A 20,108-nucleotide genomic window follows, 5' to 3' on the forward strand; every position below is an offset into this window, starting at 1 on the left:
CTAGACATTGTAACTATTGACATTCATTGTGTGAAAACATCATGTTAAGCAGATACAGTATAATGCGTAACTGTATCAAAGAAATCTTAAGAATTCATGTGTTTGATTGTTTTGCTACTGAACATCTGCTGTTGACTAATCTCTGTGCTGTAACACTGTAACATATGGCAGGTTTTCTCAGAAAATGAAGACTTTATGTGACCCCTGTGGCTGTGGGCAAAAATAATCATGACATACTCCTGCTCTGACTCAGTGCCTGTCTCTCCTCTGTTTCCAGCTTTCCTTTGTTTAGCCTTCGGCCGCACAATGGCGCTCATTGTTTAACTCGAGCCTCAAGTGCAGTTGCAGTGTGTAATACATAGACTCAAGTCAGGCTCATTTAGGCTTGTTTACCACTGAGCACATTTTAATGAAACATGGATATTTTTGTGTCACTCCCACACTAGTCACAGAACAGGTCTTCACAGTGTGCATACACACTCGTGTATGAAAGTTCCCCTCCCTGCTGCACAAACACACACTCCTTAGATTCCAGGCCCTGCCCCACAGCAAGACTCCCAGCTCATTGTTTTTCCCTTTCCATTTAGTCAGGGGTGACTGCTCATTCACCGTGACTCTTTTTATTTATTTTTTTTTCTCCTGAGATTGTGACTTTAAGATAAAGTAGAAACATAAAAAGGGGATTTTCTCTGCTTCTGGTTATTTCTTTATCCACTGTCAATAAACAGTGTATTGTTAGGGTGCAGCACCGCCGAGATCATAAGCCTGTTTTTTTCTTGCACTCCCTTCTGTTCATAGGTTAACAATGTTGACTTTGCAAACATCATTCGTGAGGAAGCAGTGCTGTTCCTGCTCGATCTGCCCAGAGGTGAGGAGGTCACCATCCTGGCTCAGAGGAAGAAAGATGGTGAGCAGATGCATATGCCTTTCATGTATCAATTATGTTTGGCTGTGTTCACTTATAACATGGTTCTTTTTGACTCCAAGGTCCCCAACGCCCTTATCCAAGACAATATTTGAAAGCCATCCTGTCTAATCTGATATGTATCTCTGGTACTTCTGATGCCTTATTAGGCCTCCTGAAAGTTTGCTGAGGCCCCTTAGTGGGCCCTGGGCCTCTGGTCAAGAACCATTGGTCTAGAATATTTAACTCTTATTGGTCAGTTGCAGCTTTCTTTGGTCAAATGACTTCTGCAATCAGATATCTCTGCTAAAATGACTGAGCATTGGTTTACCACGTAGCTGCACTAGTATCATGTCTCTCATATCATTCTGTAGCCTTTTACTTCTCACATAATAAAATCAAAAATCAGTTTGAATCAACATTTTATGCCCATTTCTTTGTTTATTTGGTAAGTACTTTTGCACTAAGTGGGATAATGTGCAATGCGCCAGTTATTAAGGATGATATAAGACCCTTCTGCTTCACGTTGGGGGCACGATCACCTTGTCTGGCTTTATTTTTAATAATCACCACCACCTCAGTATGTTATCCCATTCTTATATAACTTATCCGGGTGTTTAGTTAAGTATGATTCAATCATTCTAAGAAAGATGTTTAGTGTTATTATAAAGCTGTTCCTCATCACTTCCTGTTGAGCATCTAGTTTATGTCCTGTCCTCTAGTGTACCGGCGGATAGTGGAGTCTGATGTGGGCGACTCCTTCTACATCAGAACACACTTTGAGTATGAGAAAGAGTCTCCTTATGGCCTGAGCTTTAATAAGGGAGAGGTGTTCAGAGTGGTGGACACACTCTACAATGGCAAACTGGGCTCCTGGTTGGCCATCCGCATTGGGAAGAACCACCAGGAAGTGGAAAGAGGCATCATTCCAAACAAGAACAGGTAACCACTCAGTAAACAGTATACAGAGTTTACCGATTAGTAGATCACTATAAATTACAGTTTTTTTTTAAACAAGTTCTTAGATCTTAGAGAGAATCAAAATTCAATATACTTTTAACTGAAGCTGATCTTGTTTCTTCTCATCAGGGCGGAGCAGTTATCGAGCGTACAGTACACACTCCCCAAAACTGCAGGAGGCGACCGAGCTGACTTCTGGAGGTTCAGAGGTCTGCGTAGTTCAAAGAGAAACCTGCGGAAGAGCAGAGAAGATCTATCAGCTCAGCCTGTTCAGACCAAGTTCCCTGCGTATGAGAGAGTGGTTCTTAGAGAAGGTATGTATGTATCTTAGATAAAGGATACACAGTATATCTGTTAACAGCCAATATTAGAGAATTTAATTTATTACAAATTTTTCCCCCCGTTTCAATATTGGTTGCACATCGACTGATATTGTAAATTTAATTGTTTGTGCTCATTTCAAAAACAAATCTTTTTAACAAATTTAAAAGGAATGTCCATTTCTGATGTCTAAAGTCAATTATTTTAAATTTAAAAATGTTAAATTTAAATTAGTTTTATTTTTAGTTTATTTAAACATTATAGCATAGAATTTTAATATCAGTCGTTCAGTAATCTGAGAATAGATACAATTCTATGTTCTGTTTAAACTAAAACAGAGCTGTCTTTTTCTCATTGTAGCTGGGTTCCTGAGACCTGTTGTGATCTTCGGGCCAATAGCAGACGTGGCACGAGACAAACTGGCGAGAGAGGTGCCTGATGTGTTTGAGCTCGCAAGTAAGTGTCCATTTGTTAGCACACGTCCCTTGATAAGACACAGTGCTTCAGTTATCTAATCCACCTACCTGTGCAGCATACTTGAGCAGTCACAGCTGTCCTGCTCTCCAATTTCAAAAGTGCTTTTAAAATTCAGTTTGTAAACTGATTCCATGAGTGGCCACTGGCTTTATTTACATAACATTGTTCCTGTATGACTGTATTTGCTTTTCAGAGACACAGCACCCAGATGGAAGGGAAAGTACGTTGCATACAGTAGTCACATCAGCTCACTCCATCAGTAACCATAGTTACTAGAGGCTGTGCATTATTATGGCATCCCTTATTTTAGTTACACCGAATCGACACCGCTTGGAATGTTAATGATGAAAAAAAAAATCCAAAATATTATCATGCTATCGACAGCTCCAACACCCCCCAACCCTTCAGACATGCTTGAGAGGAGATGAAGGCACATTGCTCATTGATGTCCCCCATCCCAAACACCTGCTTCCTGTGTTATTTTGTGATTCCTTGGGTTTTTTTGTGTTTCTTTTTTGCTGAAAAGATTTCCTGTAGTTGCTGCTATTTTGCAGTCATGATATAGTAAAGGATACAGATGCAGGCTTACTGTCTTAAAGGGATAGTTCACCCAAAAATAAAAATTGTGTCATCATTTACTCACCACTGGACCCCATTGGCTTTCGTTGTATGGAATATCTTCTTTTCTGTTTGGATTGGAACCACATGAGGAAAAACAAATGACAGAATATTCATTCTTGGGTGAACCATCCCAATAATGCCAACAATGGCTCCTAAAGGTCAAAACACACTAGCTTTACCCTGTAATGACATTCTGGTTGCAGTTGCACTCTTTAATGTTAAATGTTCTTCAGATATTCCAGACATCCTCTTAGTCACTGTGGTGTACAGATGCTCCTCCACCCTCCACTTGATATATATTTGGATATCTGTAATCAAAATGCATCGCACCACATTGATGTTACACGTATGGAACATGTGAACAGTCTTCAGGTGCTCATATTGTGTATGCGGGCGCATGTGCACATCCATGTTGAATTGCCTCCTCACTGTATGCACTTAAGGGGTGAAGATGCTGAGGTACTGCATGATAGGGAGCACAGAAAGTATATGTGGAGTATATCGTGTTTTCTTTTGTGTAGAGAGTGAACCCAAAGATGCCGGCAATGACCAGCGCAGCTCGGGGATTATACGCCTTCACACTATCAAACAGATAATCGACCGGGTGAGATCTCACGCACACATACAAAGTTGTTTAAGGCATATTAAGCAAAGCATGAACACACTCTCTCTGAATAGCACTACTGCCTCCTGCTGGTGGAGTATGGTACAACATGTTAAATAGACGCAAACTTGAGAGTCCATGAAATCAAGAAGAGGTGTCTTTGTATGTGTTGTGCAGGACAGGCATGCAGTGTTGGACATTACTCCTAACGCAGTGGATCGGCTGAACTATGCTCAGTGGTATCCCATCGTGGTGTTCCTGAATCCTGACAGTAAGCAGGGCGTGAAGAACATGAGGACCAGACTGTGTCCTGAGTCCAGGAAGAGTGCCAGGAAACTCCATGAGCGTGCACTCAAACTGAGAAAGCACAACCACCACCTATTCACAGGTAAACACAGATGTGTTAAGGTTGTGTTTTCTTAATAGTTAAAAAGAAAAAAAATGGAAAAGACTAAGAGAGACAGTGAGGATTGGCTCGCGTGTAAAAGTAGACTCTTGTCCCCAAAGCATGATGGTATTAATATAGTAACTACAGACCAAGACATGCTGAATGAGGCGGTTTATAAAAACACAGCAACATTTACCACATCTTGCAACATTTCTGCATGTACACACACAGTAGTAATGTCCAATTCATGAATGAATCATTCTTTTGAGCCAGATTTTTTTTTGAATGATTCTGTTGAACAAAAGCACTTTGTAAAGTGTTTGTGACTTTAAAAATAGAACATAAACACACATATGCACACACACACACACACACACACACAAAAAGTAGCATCCGAATATATACTAATTGCTAATTAAAATGATTTGTTAATCTTAATCAACAGGGATATATACTTAAATTACTTATTATACCTAAACTGGTTATTTTATTACTAAAACACCTAAAATGTTACAAACACATTTTTGGGGGGAATTCTTTTAATTGAAGAGGGGACTCTTTTGAAATGTCTTGTGTCAGTTAAATTAATCCAAATTTCCAACTGAACCAGTTGGCTAAAATGAATCAAACATAATACTACTCCACATCACACGCATTTGTGCACACAAAGACACACACACACACAAACTGTGACATCTTTAATGTGAATTGAAAAATGTAGTTCACGGTAATAACTTGGAATAATTATTCAGAAAACTGTACATCACATTAAATTTAATAATGGGTCACACTCAGCAGCCTGGCTGCTATCTCAAGTTTATGAAAGTATTAAGACAAGCACACTGTATCAGGCTGAGCTCTATAAAGACTGATGTGTTCTAGCATTCCTCATTTGTTAATCGCTTTGAATAAAGGCCTCTCATAAATGTAAATGTAACAGAGCATAAGCGTGTGATGCTGCTTGCTGTGTGCAGCGGACATTGAGGTGCAGTGAGGTTGCTAAATAAATGTCTCCCTGACTCGGCTGGATTCTCTTTTGAGTGATTTGATGTCTTCCTTCCTGTCACTGTCCTTTAGCCACCATTAACATGAACAACATGAATGATGGCTGGTATGGAGCGTTGAAGGAGACCATTCAGCAGCAACAGAACCAGCTGGTGTGGGTCTCAGAGGGCAAGGTGAGTTTCATCCAACTTTTTCACTGTGATGCAATTCCACAGAAGGTGCTTGAGGTTTCAGGGACAGGGTTAATTTGTGGTTGTCTGGTTTCTTGGTTCCATGTTGATATTTACAGAGCACAGTTTGTTTCCCATGCATCTGTTCTTGTGGTCACAACATCCATGTTGAGCACTGCACGGTTCATTTGATCAACATCTGTTCTTCCTTTCAGTGGATAGGTTTTTTGTTGCGATGTTTCACCATAATGGGGTCAAACTAATTAAATATGTACCAAGAACTTATGACTATACTCAAATAGTCATATTTGATTCTAAAATAAAAAAACCGATTCAAAAAAAGAAGAAATTACGTTTTTAAGGTAAAATAAAACAGCTTTGTGAAAAATGAAAAAAAAAAATAAAATGTAAATATGTATTATAATGGTATATAAATAATACTATATTAACTCTGTCTCACATTCTTACAGTAATGAAAAAAAAGGATGTGATTTAAATTGTACTTATGAATCATTATAGTTTTTGGAGTACTGCCTTTCATTTATTCTGATTTCAGTTTCTAAAATTTATGGCAGTATTGTTTTACTAATACTGTTAGAAATTAAATGGTATCATTAAAGAATCGTGAATGAAATTAATATAAATAGTGACAGTAGAACATTGTTACTTTTTGTTTTTTTGGTAAAAACATTTGATGTAAAATTTGGAGCGCTATTCTGAATATAATGTTAAAATACAGAAAAATCTGAAATGTAGGCTTTATTTTCATGTAAAATATAATTTTGTGAGATTCTCCAATGTTACACATTTCATGTACGTATCATTTTTCTCTTCACCTTCCACTAACTTTTCACCATCTCATCTCTCTCTACACGTTGTTCTCTCCTCTCTCTCTCTCTCTCTCTCTCATTGAATTCTTTGGATCTTGTGCTCTCTGCAGGCGGACGGTGCACCTGGCGATGATTTGGACCTTCACGATGACCGTCTGTCCTATATATCTGCCCCTGGTAGCGAGTACAGTATGTACAGCACAGACAGCCGTCACACCTCAGACTATGAGGACACTGACACGGAGGGCGGAGCCTACACTGACCAGGAACTAGACGAGACCCTAAACGATGAGGTTGGACCACCCACTGAACCCGCCATCACTCGCTCCTCAGAGCCCGTCCGGGAGGACCCGCCCGTCATCCAGGAACCTCCTGGATACAGAGTGTACCAGCCTGAACCCCTGAACCGCATCGACCCCGCAGGGTTCAAGGCCCCTGCACCTCAGCAGGTAGCGTTTCTGCGAGCCGTTCGCCTTCCCTGTTGTCTGGAGGCCGTGGTGTGCGTGAGAAAAGTGTTCTAGCGGCGCTATTGAAGGAGGAGTGCTTTAAAAACCCTATCATTACAGTTCTAGAGAAGTGACAATGACTAATGAATAATTGTTGCCACATATTAATTATATGTATTTGTGAGCTTGTAGTTGTGTGGAAGTCTGTGTGTGTGTATGTGACAAACATGGCTTGGCTGTTATACTTCACATAGATGCTGTGACTCTTATCTCAGTATGATCACAGTGGAGATGGAAGTGAGGACATTGTATCATAAAGTATGTAAAACGATTGCCCCATCCTTGTGGTCTAGCTGTCCCCTTACTTGTCATGCAAAATGATGCCATTACCAGAAAGTATTATGTGCATGATGGATTTACAGTGTTAAATATATTACTGTGAATGTATTTATATATGGGCCCAGTGGCCACTATGATATCCAAAGTGTCTTAGATCTTGTATTACAAGAGAGCCAAAACGTTGTATTGTACTGTAGAATTAAACTGACATCAGACTTAACGTACAAACAGAAAATTATTATATGTAATTTATTGTTGTAAATGATTAAATGACATGGTTCCCAGAGTCACCCTATTCTGTATGTTAGTGGGAAGTTCCTGGTTCAATACAAGTTAAGCTCAGTGAACAGGCATAGTATTGCAGTTAAGTCACAAACAATGGAAAGGCTTAAAATGTTTTAAAAGTATAGCCACTAGAGATGCACTGATTGCAATTTTGGTTGCAAAACTTGAACAAGATTGAAATTGTTATTGTAGGTAACTGTTAAATGGCCATTACAATTCGTACAGATTGTCTAAATTTAAAACATCCAAAACTAAAAAGAATTGTTGTTAATGCTACAAGTGAATTTAGGCATCATAACATGATATACAGTATGAAAAATGGATATTTATTTGAAGATTTTATTATGGTTTATTTTAAATGTGTTATTATTTTGGTGTTTTTTGATAGGTTGTTTTTAGGTTTTTTAATGAGTCATCTAAATGTAAAAATGGGGGAACAATTAAATATTTAATAAGTAAGGGATAATGTACATCCAACTGGTTGTTATGGCAGAATGACCCCCGACAGGGTGAACAGGACCCCAACGCGAAGCGGAGGGGTCTTGTTTAAGTAACTGAAGCGCCGACTTCAGTTACCCAGATGAGCCTGTATAATCAGCTTTTACCGGTTGTCATCGAGGTATAATAATAATAATAATAATAATAATATCGCGACTGACCAATCAGAATCAAGTATTCCACAGAGCCGTGTAATAACAGCCAATAATGTATATTAGCCATGTAAAAGCTGGTGAAATAAAAAAAATATATATAAATAACCAATGTATTTAACTTAACTTTATCAGATCAAATTATATTTTTTAATATATATATATATAGATAGATAGATAGATAGATAGATAGGTTACTATAGAAGGTGTTTTAAATTAAATTAAATTAAATGCAAATTGACATTATCTTCTGGTGAAACGATAGACTTCTCTCCTGTTACAATCATTTAGTCCGATTAAAACCCACCCCTTACAACTAGCTACATTTTTTCTTATTGATGATCTGTTTCACTCTGATGTACATCATAATACAAAATAAATCTTTAAAAAAAAAAATTTAATTTGCACTACTATACATGTTTATTTTCCATTGGCATTATTTCCCAAATACTTTCGATAGAGCTTAACTTCAATTGAACCTGGAACATTCCCTTAATAGAACAGTACTGGTGTCTGGTGAGACAGAAGAGAATCATGAAGCTCAGCTGAAGTGCAGTGGTGAGGTTTGACCACATGTATTAAACATTTTTGAACACCTTCACAGAAAGCAGAGGTTGCTCTCCCCAAGCAGCCTGCGCCGCTGGCAGAGACAGCGCCCCCTGCTGTTCTTGTAAATGTAGGGGCCCTGAGTGCCAAGGATCTCCCGGTCACCCTCACTCAGGGGGATTTCAGCCCAGAGGCTGGCTCTCTCTTCCCACCTGCCCCTGAGCTAGCTCAACCCGCGTCTCTCGATCCCAACCAATCCGGACAACCCGGGTCAGAGTCTAAGGTACCTCGCTAGCCACCCTGCTCTGGACTGAAACCGGCCCACTTAACGCCCGAATCCGGTGCCCTCTCTTATCGCCGTCTGGCCTGCCTGTGTGCTGCAGTGCTTTCCTCTAGCTCTTGCATGTGCGCTGTGTGCCTACCTAAGAGAGCGTCCGTTCTCCTTCTGTGAATGTGTGTGTGTGTTCATAAACAACAGTGGGTACGACAGAGGCCTGCTGCATCAGATCATAGTTCACGTACCTTCAGGCAAGCCCAGGTTCCCACTGTTGCTTGCCTACTCTTGCATGGATTTGATTTTCGTTTTTTTTTTTTTTTTTTTTTTTTTTTTTTGGCTTGTTGAAGTAGAGCTAGTGAATATTTAGTGGTGCAATGAATGTGATAAACTGATTTAGAAATATTTAAAACTTTGAACCTTTCCCCCTCCTGTTATGACTTTGAAAGGTAGCCTTGTTGTTTACAGCATATGACTTAACCAGTTTTCATTTTCAAACAGTTTTTTATTTGTAGTTTGTGTCTTTTGAAAAAAGCGTTCTTTAAATTTTCATTCATTAGTGTGTCAGTTTTGCTCTGATTAAAATGTAAATCTAATTTTAGTTGACAAAAACATTTAATTGACAAGTAAGTGTGAATTTAAACTATGGAGCCCTGCAACATTTAAAAACATATTGTGGCCACAAGTTAATTTGTTTCCATGACTACATTATAATATTTATTTTACATTCTTTTGTTTTAGTTAAATTGTGGCCATGACTTATTAATTCCTCATTGTCATTGATGAAATTTAAAAACATACTTTTTGTAAGTAATTCGGTAGATTAATGCTGGCTTCAGCATTGGCTTAGAGTGGTGATTCTGTGTCTAATTGACTGGACTATCATTGTTCCTAAAAGGCTACTTCTCAAAATATATATAGTTTTGATTGTTTAAAGCAAATTGTTGTTGTATACTACTTTTTCAGTGGGACATTTTCTGTCTGATTTTACCCCAGTGTTTTTGCGGCTTGGTGTGTTATGAATCATTTAATCTCTCTTAAACTCTGAAACTGTTTGTGTGATGGCTGCCTCCATTTTGACCTGTTCAATAACTGCCCACTCTGAGTCTTCCTCTATTGCAGGTCTCTCTGCTGACTCTGTGCTTCATTCTTCAACTTTTAATCCGAATATTAATCACTTCTGGTTTCTGCCGTTTCATTCAATTCAATTGATTGCTGTGGTTTAGAGTTTATACGTATATGATTCTTTGTTCAAGTAATTTAGAAGTGTCCTTCTTTGGTTTTACCAACAGATGTACAAGAAGGATATCTATCGTAACAACGAGCCGGTGCAGGTGAACCAGAACCCTGTGCAGCCCAACTACAACCCCCAGCAGCCCCTCTACCAGGAAGACAAGCCATACAGAGATTATGACCACCAGCCCTACCGCTATGATGGGGGCTACATGGAACCAAAAGCTCGAAACTTTGACCCTCACCTACATTTTGACAGCAGCGTGCCTCCGTATGATGAGCAATGGGCCCCGTATGACCAAACCTCTGGATATGATCCTCATATGCCCTATGAGGACGGTCTGAACCGCATGTACGGTCACCCTCAGATGCGAAATGACACGGGCTATGATGCCAGTCGACCTCGCTATGGCAAACCCAGCCCTGGACCGATCCGACATGATGAACTGCCCCCTGTGCACCCACAATATGACCAGGAAGTTCTCCCTCGTACTCAAGCTTCCTCCCGCTCCCCCGAACCCCCCAAACAACAGTACTACGACCCATCCCAGAGGCCTGCCTACACTCAACCACAACAGAGGGGCTACAAGAACTCTGAGGCCTCCGTGACCCCTCCCAAACCTGAATCCATCTCACCACCAGTGGAGCCTGCGCTTCCTCCTCCTCCAGCCGAAGTAGAGGATGACCCAGCCTTGAAGCCCCGGTCCGTGCTCACGAGGGTTAAAATGTTTGAGAACAAGCGATCCGTGTCTGTGGACAGAGCAAGAGAGGCTGCAGACTCTGGTATTCGGGTGAGTTGACAGACTATATTTCTACTAACCCAATATACACTCTACATACCGAATAATTAATTTGTTAATCTTTTATGCTTCATTTAGCCTGTGGACATGGTGCCTAAACCTGGCACTGCCTCCATGCCCAAAGCCAGTTCTCTAAGTAACCTGGACCAAGAGAAGGCCTCTAGGTAATGAACTAACACAAAGTACAAATCTGTATCCATTAGCGTACAGTGTATATCTATATTGAGAAAATGTTTTTTTTTTTAAACCACAATATGTACTATCGTCCAAGATTTTTTTTTTTTTTTATGATTTTGAATTTATTCAGCAATGATGCTTCAATATGATCAAAAGTGATTGTAAATACATTTGTAATGTTACAAAAGATTCCTATTTTAAAAATAAATGTTATTTTAAACTTTTTATTCATCAAAGAAACCTTATAAAAAATTATAACACAAATGCATTAAGCAGCTCAACATTGATACTGTTTTCAACATTGATAAGTAATGGCTGCTGAAAATTTAATTCTGCCATTACAGGAAAAAATAACATTTTAAAATATATTAAAACGATTATTTTACATTGTAATTTTGAAAATAATTAGTGTTTTTACAGAATTTTTGCTCAAATAAATTCAGCCTTGGTTGAGCATAAACAGTAAAATATCTTACTGACCCTAAAGTTTGAATTGTACTGCAGTGGCATAAGCCATAGAAATGAAGTTAATCATAGATCTCCATCTAGTGGTGAAATAGTCAAATACATTCTGACAATCTGAGTCTGATTCTGAATATCCATGACGAGGCTAAATTTAGCTACTCTTTATGCGCTATGCTTTCCTGTGATACACAAACTGACATACTGAAGATGAAATGACCTCATAAATATTTTTATATTAGGTTCTGATTATATTAGTGCACGTTTATCATTACCTCAACAGTATTATATATATCAAGCATTTAAAGTGCTTCTTTCCTCTGTCAGATCTCCAGAGCCCCAGCAGCCCCAGCCTAAAGCAGCAGATATCATTCGCTCAAATAACAATGACCCTGATGAGGATGAGGATTACTACAGGAAACAGCTGTCTTTCTTCGACCGCCGAAGCTTTGACAGCAAACCCTCTGCACAGCTGACACCTGCCATCAAACCAGCCCAACCCCAGACCCAGCCAGGGTACTACCCCAGGTACGTGTTCTAATACATTAATGTTTTTTGTTTTTATTTTAGCAGTTTTTTTACTATATATATGTTTATGATGTATCTATTTGATACAATATATGGATTTAAGTTTGAATCATTGTTCTTTGTTTGACTGTTTGTCTGCTACAGGGCAGAGTCAGTGGAGAAGATCAACCCTGTTGCTCCAGCTAATCCAGCTGTCCCGCCCCCGACCCTTCCCAAACCCACAGGCAAGTGATTACTGGAAGATTGTGTATGCCCCATGCCTACGCCTACAACAAAGCATCATACATAATATACATACTACTAAACAAAACAAAAATGTATGATATCATATCATATTTATAATAGTATTTTTTACACTACTTTTAAAAAAGTTTGGGGTCTGTAAAAAAAAAAAGAAAAAAAGAACTGAACATTTGTATCTGGTTTTTTTACATTGATAATTATAAGAAATCATATTAGAATCTTTCCTGAAGGACACTGGAGTAATGGAGTAATGGAATAAGTTACAGAGAATAACAATGAGAGATAATAGAAAGGAGTTATTTTTAAATGAAATATTGACTAAATTTGAAGGTCACTCATCAAAAGATGAAAACATTGACTAAAACAATACTCTCTAAGGAGCTTTTTTTTATATCTGTAAAGAGACTTCCATATTTATGCATACAGTATGTTTATTCACATACTCTCACACACACAGTGACCCCACCTCTCGACTCTCATGGATCTCCCAAAGTGAAGCATCCCAATCATGAAGACACAGTCCAGGGCACTTCCCTGCCTCAGAAAAGCTTCCCAGAGAAGTCTCCTGTTAACGGCACCGGTGAACCTCCAAAGACCAACAGCACTGCCACGTACAACTACAACCGTTTTGTGCCCAAGCCGTACACAACCTCTGCAAGACCGTTCCAGCAAAAGTTTGACACCCCCAAGTTCAACCACAATCTCCTGCCTAATGACTCTCAAAGTAAGACAGATAATGTGAAAGCTCCCGTCAGTACCACAACCAAACCACAGAGCTCACCCCAGCCGACAGACCACGACAGCGGCCTGGACACCTTCACCCGCACCATGGACCAGAAACCCAGATACCAGCAGAACAACATCAACGCCGTACCCAAGGCAATACCTGTCAGGTAAATTCAAATCTAGCTCCTTAATGGTCAAGCTTACATGTTTCCGTTTTTTGGTAAGTAGACATTTTATACATGTTTTTTTTTTTTTTTTAACTAATTTTGAATATTAAGTACATTTAGGACAGTAGCCAACAAAACAAAGCATTATCACAGTCAGTAGAACTATATATCTGTCTACTTATATTACTTTTCTGCTATAGCTAGATTTTTTATTTATTTTTATTTTTTTTAACAATAAAGAAAAATCTGAAATTAAAGATCAGACTAAAAATAAGTTTAACCTTTTTTTCGTTCTCTTTCCAGCCCGAGTGCTTTGGAGGATGATGATGATGATGATGACAGCCACACGGTGGTGGCGACGGCACGGGGCATCTTCAACACTAACGGCGGGGTCCTGAGCTCCATTGAGACGGGAGTGAGCATCATTATCCCTCAGGGAGCCATTCCTGACGGTGTGGAGCAAGAGATCTACTTCAAAGTATGTCGGGATAACAGCATCCTGCCACCTCTAGACAAAGAGAAAGGTCAGTCACGCATCTTTTATAACTTGAGGGTCAGAAGATTCTGACATTTGTCTTTCTCCTCTGGTCTGTAAAAAAAAGGTTGTAATGCAGAGTTTGATACGGATTCTTTTTTTAAAGTTTGTTAGAGATCTCCTTTTTTTCAATTAACCCATACTCAAAATGCAAGTGAGATCATCAGTACTAAATTTATAGCTTGCTGGGATGTTTTTGTGTTTGTTATATATAGTTATGTATTTGTCTGTGCAGTGAATGCTAAAAGGAAAGAGTTTTTATTTCCAGGTGAAACTCTGCTGAGTCCCCTGGTGATGTGTGGTCCCCACGGCCTGAAGTTCCTGAAGCCAGTGGAGCTCCGCCTACCTCACTGTGCGTCTATGACCCCTGATGGTTGGTCTTTTGCTCTAAAATCATCCGACTCCTCGTCGGGTACGCTGTCCTCTCTCTGTCCTTTTTGGGGTCGTTTGGGATGGCTTTGTGACTTCTTGTTTGTTTTTGGGCCTTTTTTCATTCTGCATTTTCTTATTCACAACTCCACTGTATCTTACGCTCATTTATCATTTATACCATATATGCTAGTCTTTTGTTTACTTATTTTTTATTTAAATTTTTTCCACGTATAACATATCTCACTGACTCACTTTATTTAAGGTATATTTAAACCAAGTGTATATTTTAGCTTGACAATCAAATAAATGTTTCTTTGTGACACTTCAGTCTAAAGCACAATTAAACTACTCTACTACAATTTAATCATTTATCAGTGTGGTCAGTAAGATGTTTTTCTGAAAGAAATTCTTATGTTGAATTGAGCAGAAGTGACAGTAAAGACATATTACAGAAGAGTTCTATTTCATATAAATGCTGTTCTTTTGAACTTTCTATTTGTCAACTTTCTGTTTCTGAAGGATCATGTGACACTGAAGACTGGAGTAATGGCTGCTGAAAATACAGCTTTGCCATCACAGGAATAAATTAAATTTTAAAATTATATTTTGAAATATATAAAAATAGAAGTAATTTATTTTAAATTGTTCCTAATCTTTTGAACGGTACTGTATATTTTATAAGGGAAAAAATGGCTAATCCCGATAGTTACACATTTTACACAAAACATTTTACACAGTTGCACGAAACTAAATATTAAAAAATAAAAATAATTAATTGTTCCACTCATGGGTGAAAAAATATCCATTACATTGTAATGATTGGGTATTTTGCAGGGCCCAACAAATTCCACATTGTGCTCTGTTTGAGTAGTTATAAAGATATTTTCACTGAGCAGATTTGTTTATAGGCCTTTGTGTTCTCTCGATCAGGACACTAAATCACTCAATTTCTCCCTCGAGATTAGTTAGATGAACTTTACTAAAAAAATAGGCTTTCCATCTTCACTTGGGTCTCATGATTTCATGAATTGGCCAATGGGAATTCACATCTGTTCATAATTCACTCACATTGTTTGTGCATTAAACTGATTCTCACACAGCCACCCAAATGTCTGAATATGCAGAGATGCTGGAATTGCCTTTGTTCCGCTAATTGAGAACAGCATCTGTTTTTTCCTGGGTCTTCATTTCTCTCTCTCTCTCGTTTCATTTATTCCTCTCTATATAACTCTTCTTGGTAAACCTGGCACCGCCCTGGAGTAGCCTCTTAATGAAACTCTCGTTCTGATTGTGTACTGGAGAGATCAGAGACTCCTGCCTCATCCAAAACCATTACAGGCCTTTGCCTCTAATCTACATATTTTAAAACAACATCATCAGAGAGCGTTTACCTAACTGATTTAACAAAGATGTTGTTCTGATGGGGCTCACGGTGGAGTACAAAAGGGCACTGAGTATATGATCAACTGTAGTGTAACCATTATTTTAATTCTTATGAATAAAGTGTTATTTCTGTACCACAAAACCACCAAACAGAACTAAAATCTGTTTGTGTTTGATAATGGACCTTTTTCTTCACTTCTGTTTAGTGCTGCTAGTGGTGCCGAAATTATACACTTCACCTTGATGAATGGAAAAACAACTTTGTTCTTATGCATCACAGCACCTTAGGCTATGAGCTTATTGGTTCTTGCTCTGACTCTGTTGATTATCTCTGTCAGAAAAATAACGCATGCTGAGAGCCTGTCTTATCTCTAAGCGTCCTGCTATGCTCCTCTCTTTTCCTCATGCAAACCAAGGACTAAAATAATAGCACAATATTATACTGTTACAGCTGTGGAAGTATGCTATAAAATAATGAAAGTGAGGAAACTTAAAGGTCATGTTTCTCCAAATGGGTGTTGTTTTATGTTTGATTTTTGGTATTGTTTTGTTGGCTTTAGAGCAGTGGATCTGACTAGAAAGCATGTATACTGCTTTTTCAACATTTAGTTCACAAATTTTGCTGTCATTGATCCTTGTACGGAACATATAATACACTACTGTTCAAAAGTTTAGGGTCACTAAGGCTATGTCCACACAAAGCCAGAGCTTTCCCTATCCAATCTTTTTTTTTTTCCTTGTCTCAAGAAATATATGCGTCCACATGAAACCATAAAACCAACACAAAACGATGTTGTATACATGCCAGACCAATATGTGGTGCTGTAATTCTGCCACAGAGATACACTAAAAAAAAAGAAGAAAACTTGGACTATGCGCATAAACCTTGCACGCGGTATACAAACGAACATGGAACAATCTATTTATTAATCTGTGTTAATGTTACTTAATAAAAAGACAATAGTTCAGTGTTTGATTATGTTTTTGTTGCTGTTACGTGACATAGCGCTGTCTGACGGGTGGCGAGACGTGGGCTGATGACATCATCGTTTCAGAAAATATACAGATTCGCTGTCCACACGAAAACGGCGTTTTCAAATAGATCCACTCTGGGACTCGGTTTCACTCTCCCGAAATGACGGATCCATGTGGACAAAATGCCTATACGATACAAAATTAATGCGTATACAGCAAAATGCATCTCCGTGTGGACAGGGCCTAAGATGTTTAAATGTTTTTGAAAGAAGTTTATTATGCTCAACAAGGCTGCATTTATTTGATCAAAAGTAAAATACAGTAAAAACAATATTGTGAAATTACTACAATTTAAAAGAACTTTTCTATTTTAATATATTTTAAAATGCCCTCAATCTCACATGATCCTTCAGAAATCAATTTAATATGCTGATTAGGTGTTTAATAAACATTTATTATTATGGTTGCACTTTAAAATAAGGTTCCGTTAGTTAATGTATTAACTAACATGAACAAACAATGAACAATACATTTATTACTGTATTTATTAATCTTTGGTAATGTTAATGAAAACGCAGTTGTTCATTGTTAGTTCATGTTAATTCATATTGCATTAACTAATGTTAACAAACAAAACTTTGGATTTTAATAATACATTTGTAAATGTTGAAATTAACATTTAACTAAGATTAATTCATGCTGTAGAAGTATTGTTCATGCTTTGTTCTTGTCAAATAAAGTAGTTAACTAATTTTAACTAATGAATCTTATTGTAAATTGTTGCCATTATTATTTTCAATGATGAAAACAGTTGTACTGTGTTATATTTTTTTTGGTAACCCTGATACATTTTTTCCAGTACTTGAATAGAATGTTCAAAAGAATAGCATTTCTTTGAAATATATATATGTGTATGTGTGTGTATACTTTTTTTGTTTTTTAACTCTTCAGTCACTTTTGATCAATTTAATGCATTCTTTGCTGAATAAACGTATTTCTTTCTTATTTGAAAAAAAAAAAAAAAAACCTAATTCCAAACGTTTTTACGTGGCGGTTCATCTCCATTCTCTGCATTCGACCATCATATTCATCTGCATTTTCTCTGTTGTTTATCCAGGTGATCCTAAGAGTTGGCAGAACAAATCTGTCCCTGGGGATCCCAACTACCTGGTTGGAGCCAACTGTGTGTCTGTGCTTATTGACCATTTCTGAGGAGGGCAACAGCAGGTCCCGTTACTGAATGTGGAACCAGATTAACGGAGAGAGGACCTTTCCCCTTATGAACACACACACACACACACACATGATGAAGACGCTACGCAACACTAAATGAAGGGTCTCCTGCCTGGCTTTGTTTACGGTAACCTCTGAGTCTGGAGGGAGGGTTACATTCTATGAAGTGCTGTTTTGATCTCCTCATCGTCCTCTTTATTTTTACTTCTTCTTCTTCTTTTTTTAAGTGCTTTTAAAGGCTTTCGAGGATAACAAAAACAGACATTAACCATTGATGGACTGCATGCTCTGTGCCACTGACCAACTAATACTCCCAACTGTAATATTTTGCGACACATTAAGTTGTGTTGTCTATTTTTTAAAGGACTTATTAGGTTCTTCCATTCAGTCTAGGCCTTGTAACGTATAGACTATATTAATCTGCAAATGTATTTTCACTTCATATAGTATGCACACTATAATGTTATGATTCTAATGTATAGTGCAACTTTCTAGAATATCGAATTCCAGTTCTAGGCTTTTCGGTCGAGCAGCTGATTGTGTACATCTGACACATTTCCTGAATTTTATCACGTTAAGGTGCAGGATCAGTGCTAGTTACGAGCGTAAGGATCTCGGCATCTTAAGAATAATACAGTATGAGGTTTTCTAGCCAAGCATGTGTCAACCTAAGGCTCGCCTTTTTTAAATAGCTCCTTTGTAGACACCATTAGCCTCCTCACAGACCTATGAACTTGAGCACTGGAACATTCCTGCTGTGTCGAGATCTATGCACATGCGTTGACTCAGGTGTGAAGACCGCTGCTCTCTCTTTTCCCTCTCTTTCTCTCCAAGATTCTTCCTCACTCACTCCCTCTCTCTCACTCACTCCATCTAAAGCAGTGATGCCTTATCTGAAATGACACTTTTTTTCAATAGAAAAAACCTTTTTGGTTTCTTTTTGGTAAGTTGTTCTAATGATAAATTATGACGAAACTGAAGTTTTCTTTCTGCTATTTTTGTCAAGCCGCTGTACAAATAAACCTGGGTGTTGCACACAAGAACAGCGTAAAGGATAAGAACAGGTTTTCTCTTTTTATCTGCTATGCACATGATCTTTGAAGAGAAACACAAATAAAAAAAGATGGAAGGAGATCACTTGGCTGTACATAAAGCAAGCATATTGCCTTCATTATTGGTTTGTAAATGACTTTTTTTGTATGTCTTTATTTTGTATAAAACTTAAGGGGGGAAACGTTTATAAAAGAGGATGAATGAAATGAAAACAGTTGTCTTTGTATTCTGGTTCTTCCCTTGAGCCTCAGAACGTGTACTTAGTAATAATATCACCTTTTCTACAGATACACACTAAATATAAGCATTTTTAATGATAACCATCTTTTTAATCTTTATTTACAATGGAAAGTGCTTGATGTAAACTATTCTCAAGACCTGTTTCTTCTAAACGGTTTGCTCGAAATGTGCCCCACACATTTATTTGTGATACTGGATGCTATACTGTGTGTCCTGAAATGTATTTTTGTACTAATAGACGATTTATTATGGCACACCGGAAGAGTTTTTTTTTCTTTAGACAATATAACACACACAGCTTTGACTGGTCAGTAACTATTCACATGTGGCAGAGTTTGTTCCCTTTTCAACACAATTTCCAGTTTGCCACCATTAAAAAATAAAATCATTTTTAAAATACACTGTTGTAATTTTATTGTGGATTTTCGTAGTTGTAGCTGCAATACAAAACGCATTTGGCATAGAGATTACAGTGTCCTGCTGTATAGTAGCAAGGGGACTTTGAAAACGTGTCTCATTGCGACAGCACGCTGCAGTATAATGTGTAGTGCCGCTTGGTGGCCTGCAGATGGCGCAAATGCTTCACTGCAGATTCATTTACAACGTTTATTGCGTTTGGCGATTATAAAACTGATTTAATAATGTAGCTTTAATCGATTGGTTAAACCAGGCCCTGCTAAGTGGTCACATCTACTCCTTAAATTCCCAATGAAACTGCATGCCTTGTTTAAAGAAATAATAAAAAGTTAGTGAAACACATTTTATTGCAGTCAGAATTGTTTCAGGGAAAAAAAGGGTTATTATTTTACTATGAGGCAATTGTTGGTGAAAGGGCATGATAAATGTATATTTCCTCAAACTTTTTTTTTCATGTATCTCTGAAATCTACAGTTTTCCCCTGTGACTGCTGTCATGTTTACTTGTGTAATGATTTGTGTGAGACAGAGCTGTCTTAACAATACATTAACTATAGACCTTGCAAATGTTACATGACCCAAATATGGTAATGGTTGTATCTGTGTATACTATGGCATGTCGAACATCATTTCTTTTAAAGAGCTTTGACTGACATCTTTCAGAGATATGCAAACTGGAACTGAACATGTCTGGTCATGTGACTATTTTCTCCAACCATGTAAAAAATCACTACAGTCTGCATTT

General features: G+C 38.0%; 1 protein-coding gene across 11 annotated transcripts in view; it reads left to right on the forward strand.

Moving 5' to 3' along the window:
• LOC109073005 (tight junction protein ZO-1-like) overlaps positions 1–19,346 on the forward strand; it is a 111,065-nt gene extending 91,719 nt beyond the window's left edge. For 4 of the 11 annotated variants that reach the window (XM_042760082.1, XM_042760084.1, XM_042760089.1 and 1 more), the window contains 18 exons: positions 799–907; positions 1,627–1,846; positions 1,994–2,178; positions 2,546–2,641; positions 2,856–2,882; positions 3,805–3,887; positions 4,065–4,275; positions 5,353–5,453; positions 6,391–6,729; positions 8,605–8,829; positions 10,113–10,844; positions 10,932–11,017; positions 11,820–12,020; positions 12,165–12,244; positions 12,721–13,156; positions 13,460–13,680; positions 13,960–14,103; positions 17,539–19,346. In XM_042760082.1, coding sequence (XP_042616016.1) covers positions 799–907; positions 1,627–1,846; positions 1,994–2,178; positions 2,546–2,641; positions 2,856–2,882; positions 3,805–3,887; positions 4,065–4,275; positions 5,353–5,453; positions 6,391–6,729; positions 8,605–8,829; positions 10,113–10,844; positions 10,932–11,017; positions 11,820–12,020; positions 12,165–12,244; positions 12,721–13,156; positions 13,460–13,680; positions 13,960–14,103; positions 17,539–17,633 — 3,591 coding nt within the window. In that variant the 3' untranslated portion in view covers positions 17,634–19,346. The remainder of the gene's footprint in view (positions 1–798; positions 908–1,626; positions 1,847–1,993; positions 2,179–2,545; positions 2,642–2,855; positions 2,883–3,804; positions 3,888–4,064; positions 4,276–5,352; positions 5,454–6,390; positions 6,730–8,604; positions 8,830–10,112; positions 10,845–10,931; positions 11,018–11,819; positions 12,021–12,164; positions 12,245–12,720; positions 13,157–13,459; positions 13,681–13,959; positions 14,104–17,538) is intronic. The other 7 variants (XM_042760083.1, XM_042760087.1, XM_042760085.1 and 4 more) reach the window with 6 other exon arrangements.
• The last annotated feature ends 762 nt before the right edge of the window (positions 19,347–20,108 follow it).

The sequence above is a fragment of the Cyprinus carpio genome, chromosome A7 (assembly GCF_018340385.1).
Source record: "Cyprinus carpio isolate SPL01 chromosome A7, ASM1834038v1, whole genome shotgun sequence".
NCBI classification, from domain to species: Eukaryota; Metazoa; Chordata; class Actinopteri; order Cypriniformes; family Cyprinidae; genus Cyprinus; species Cyprinus carpio.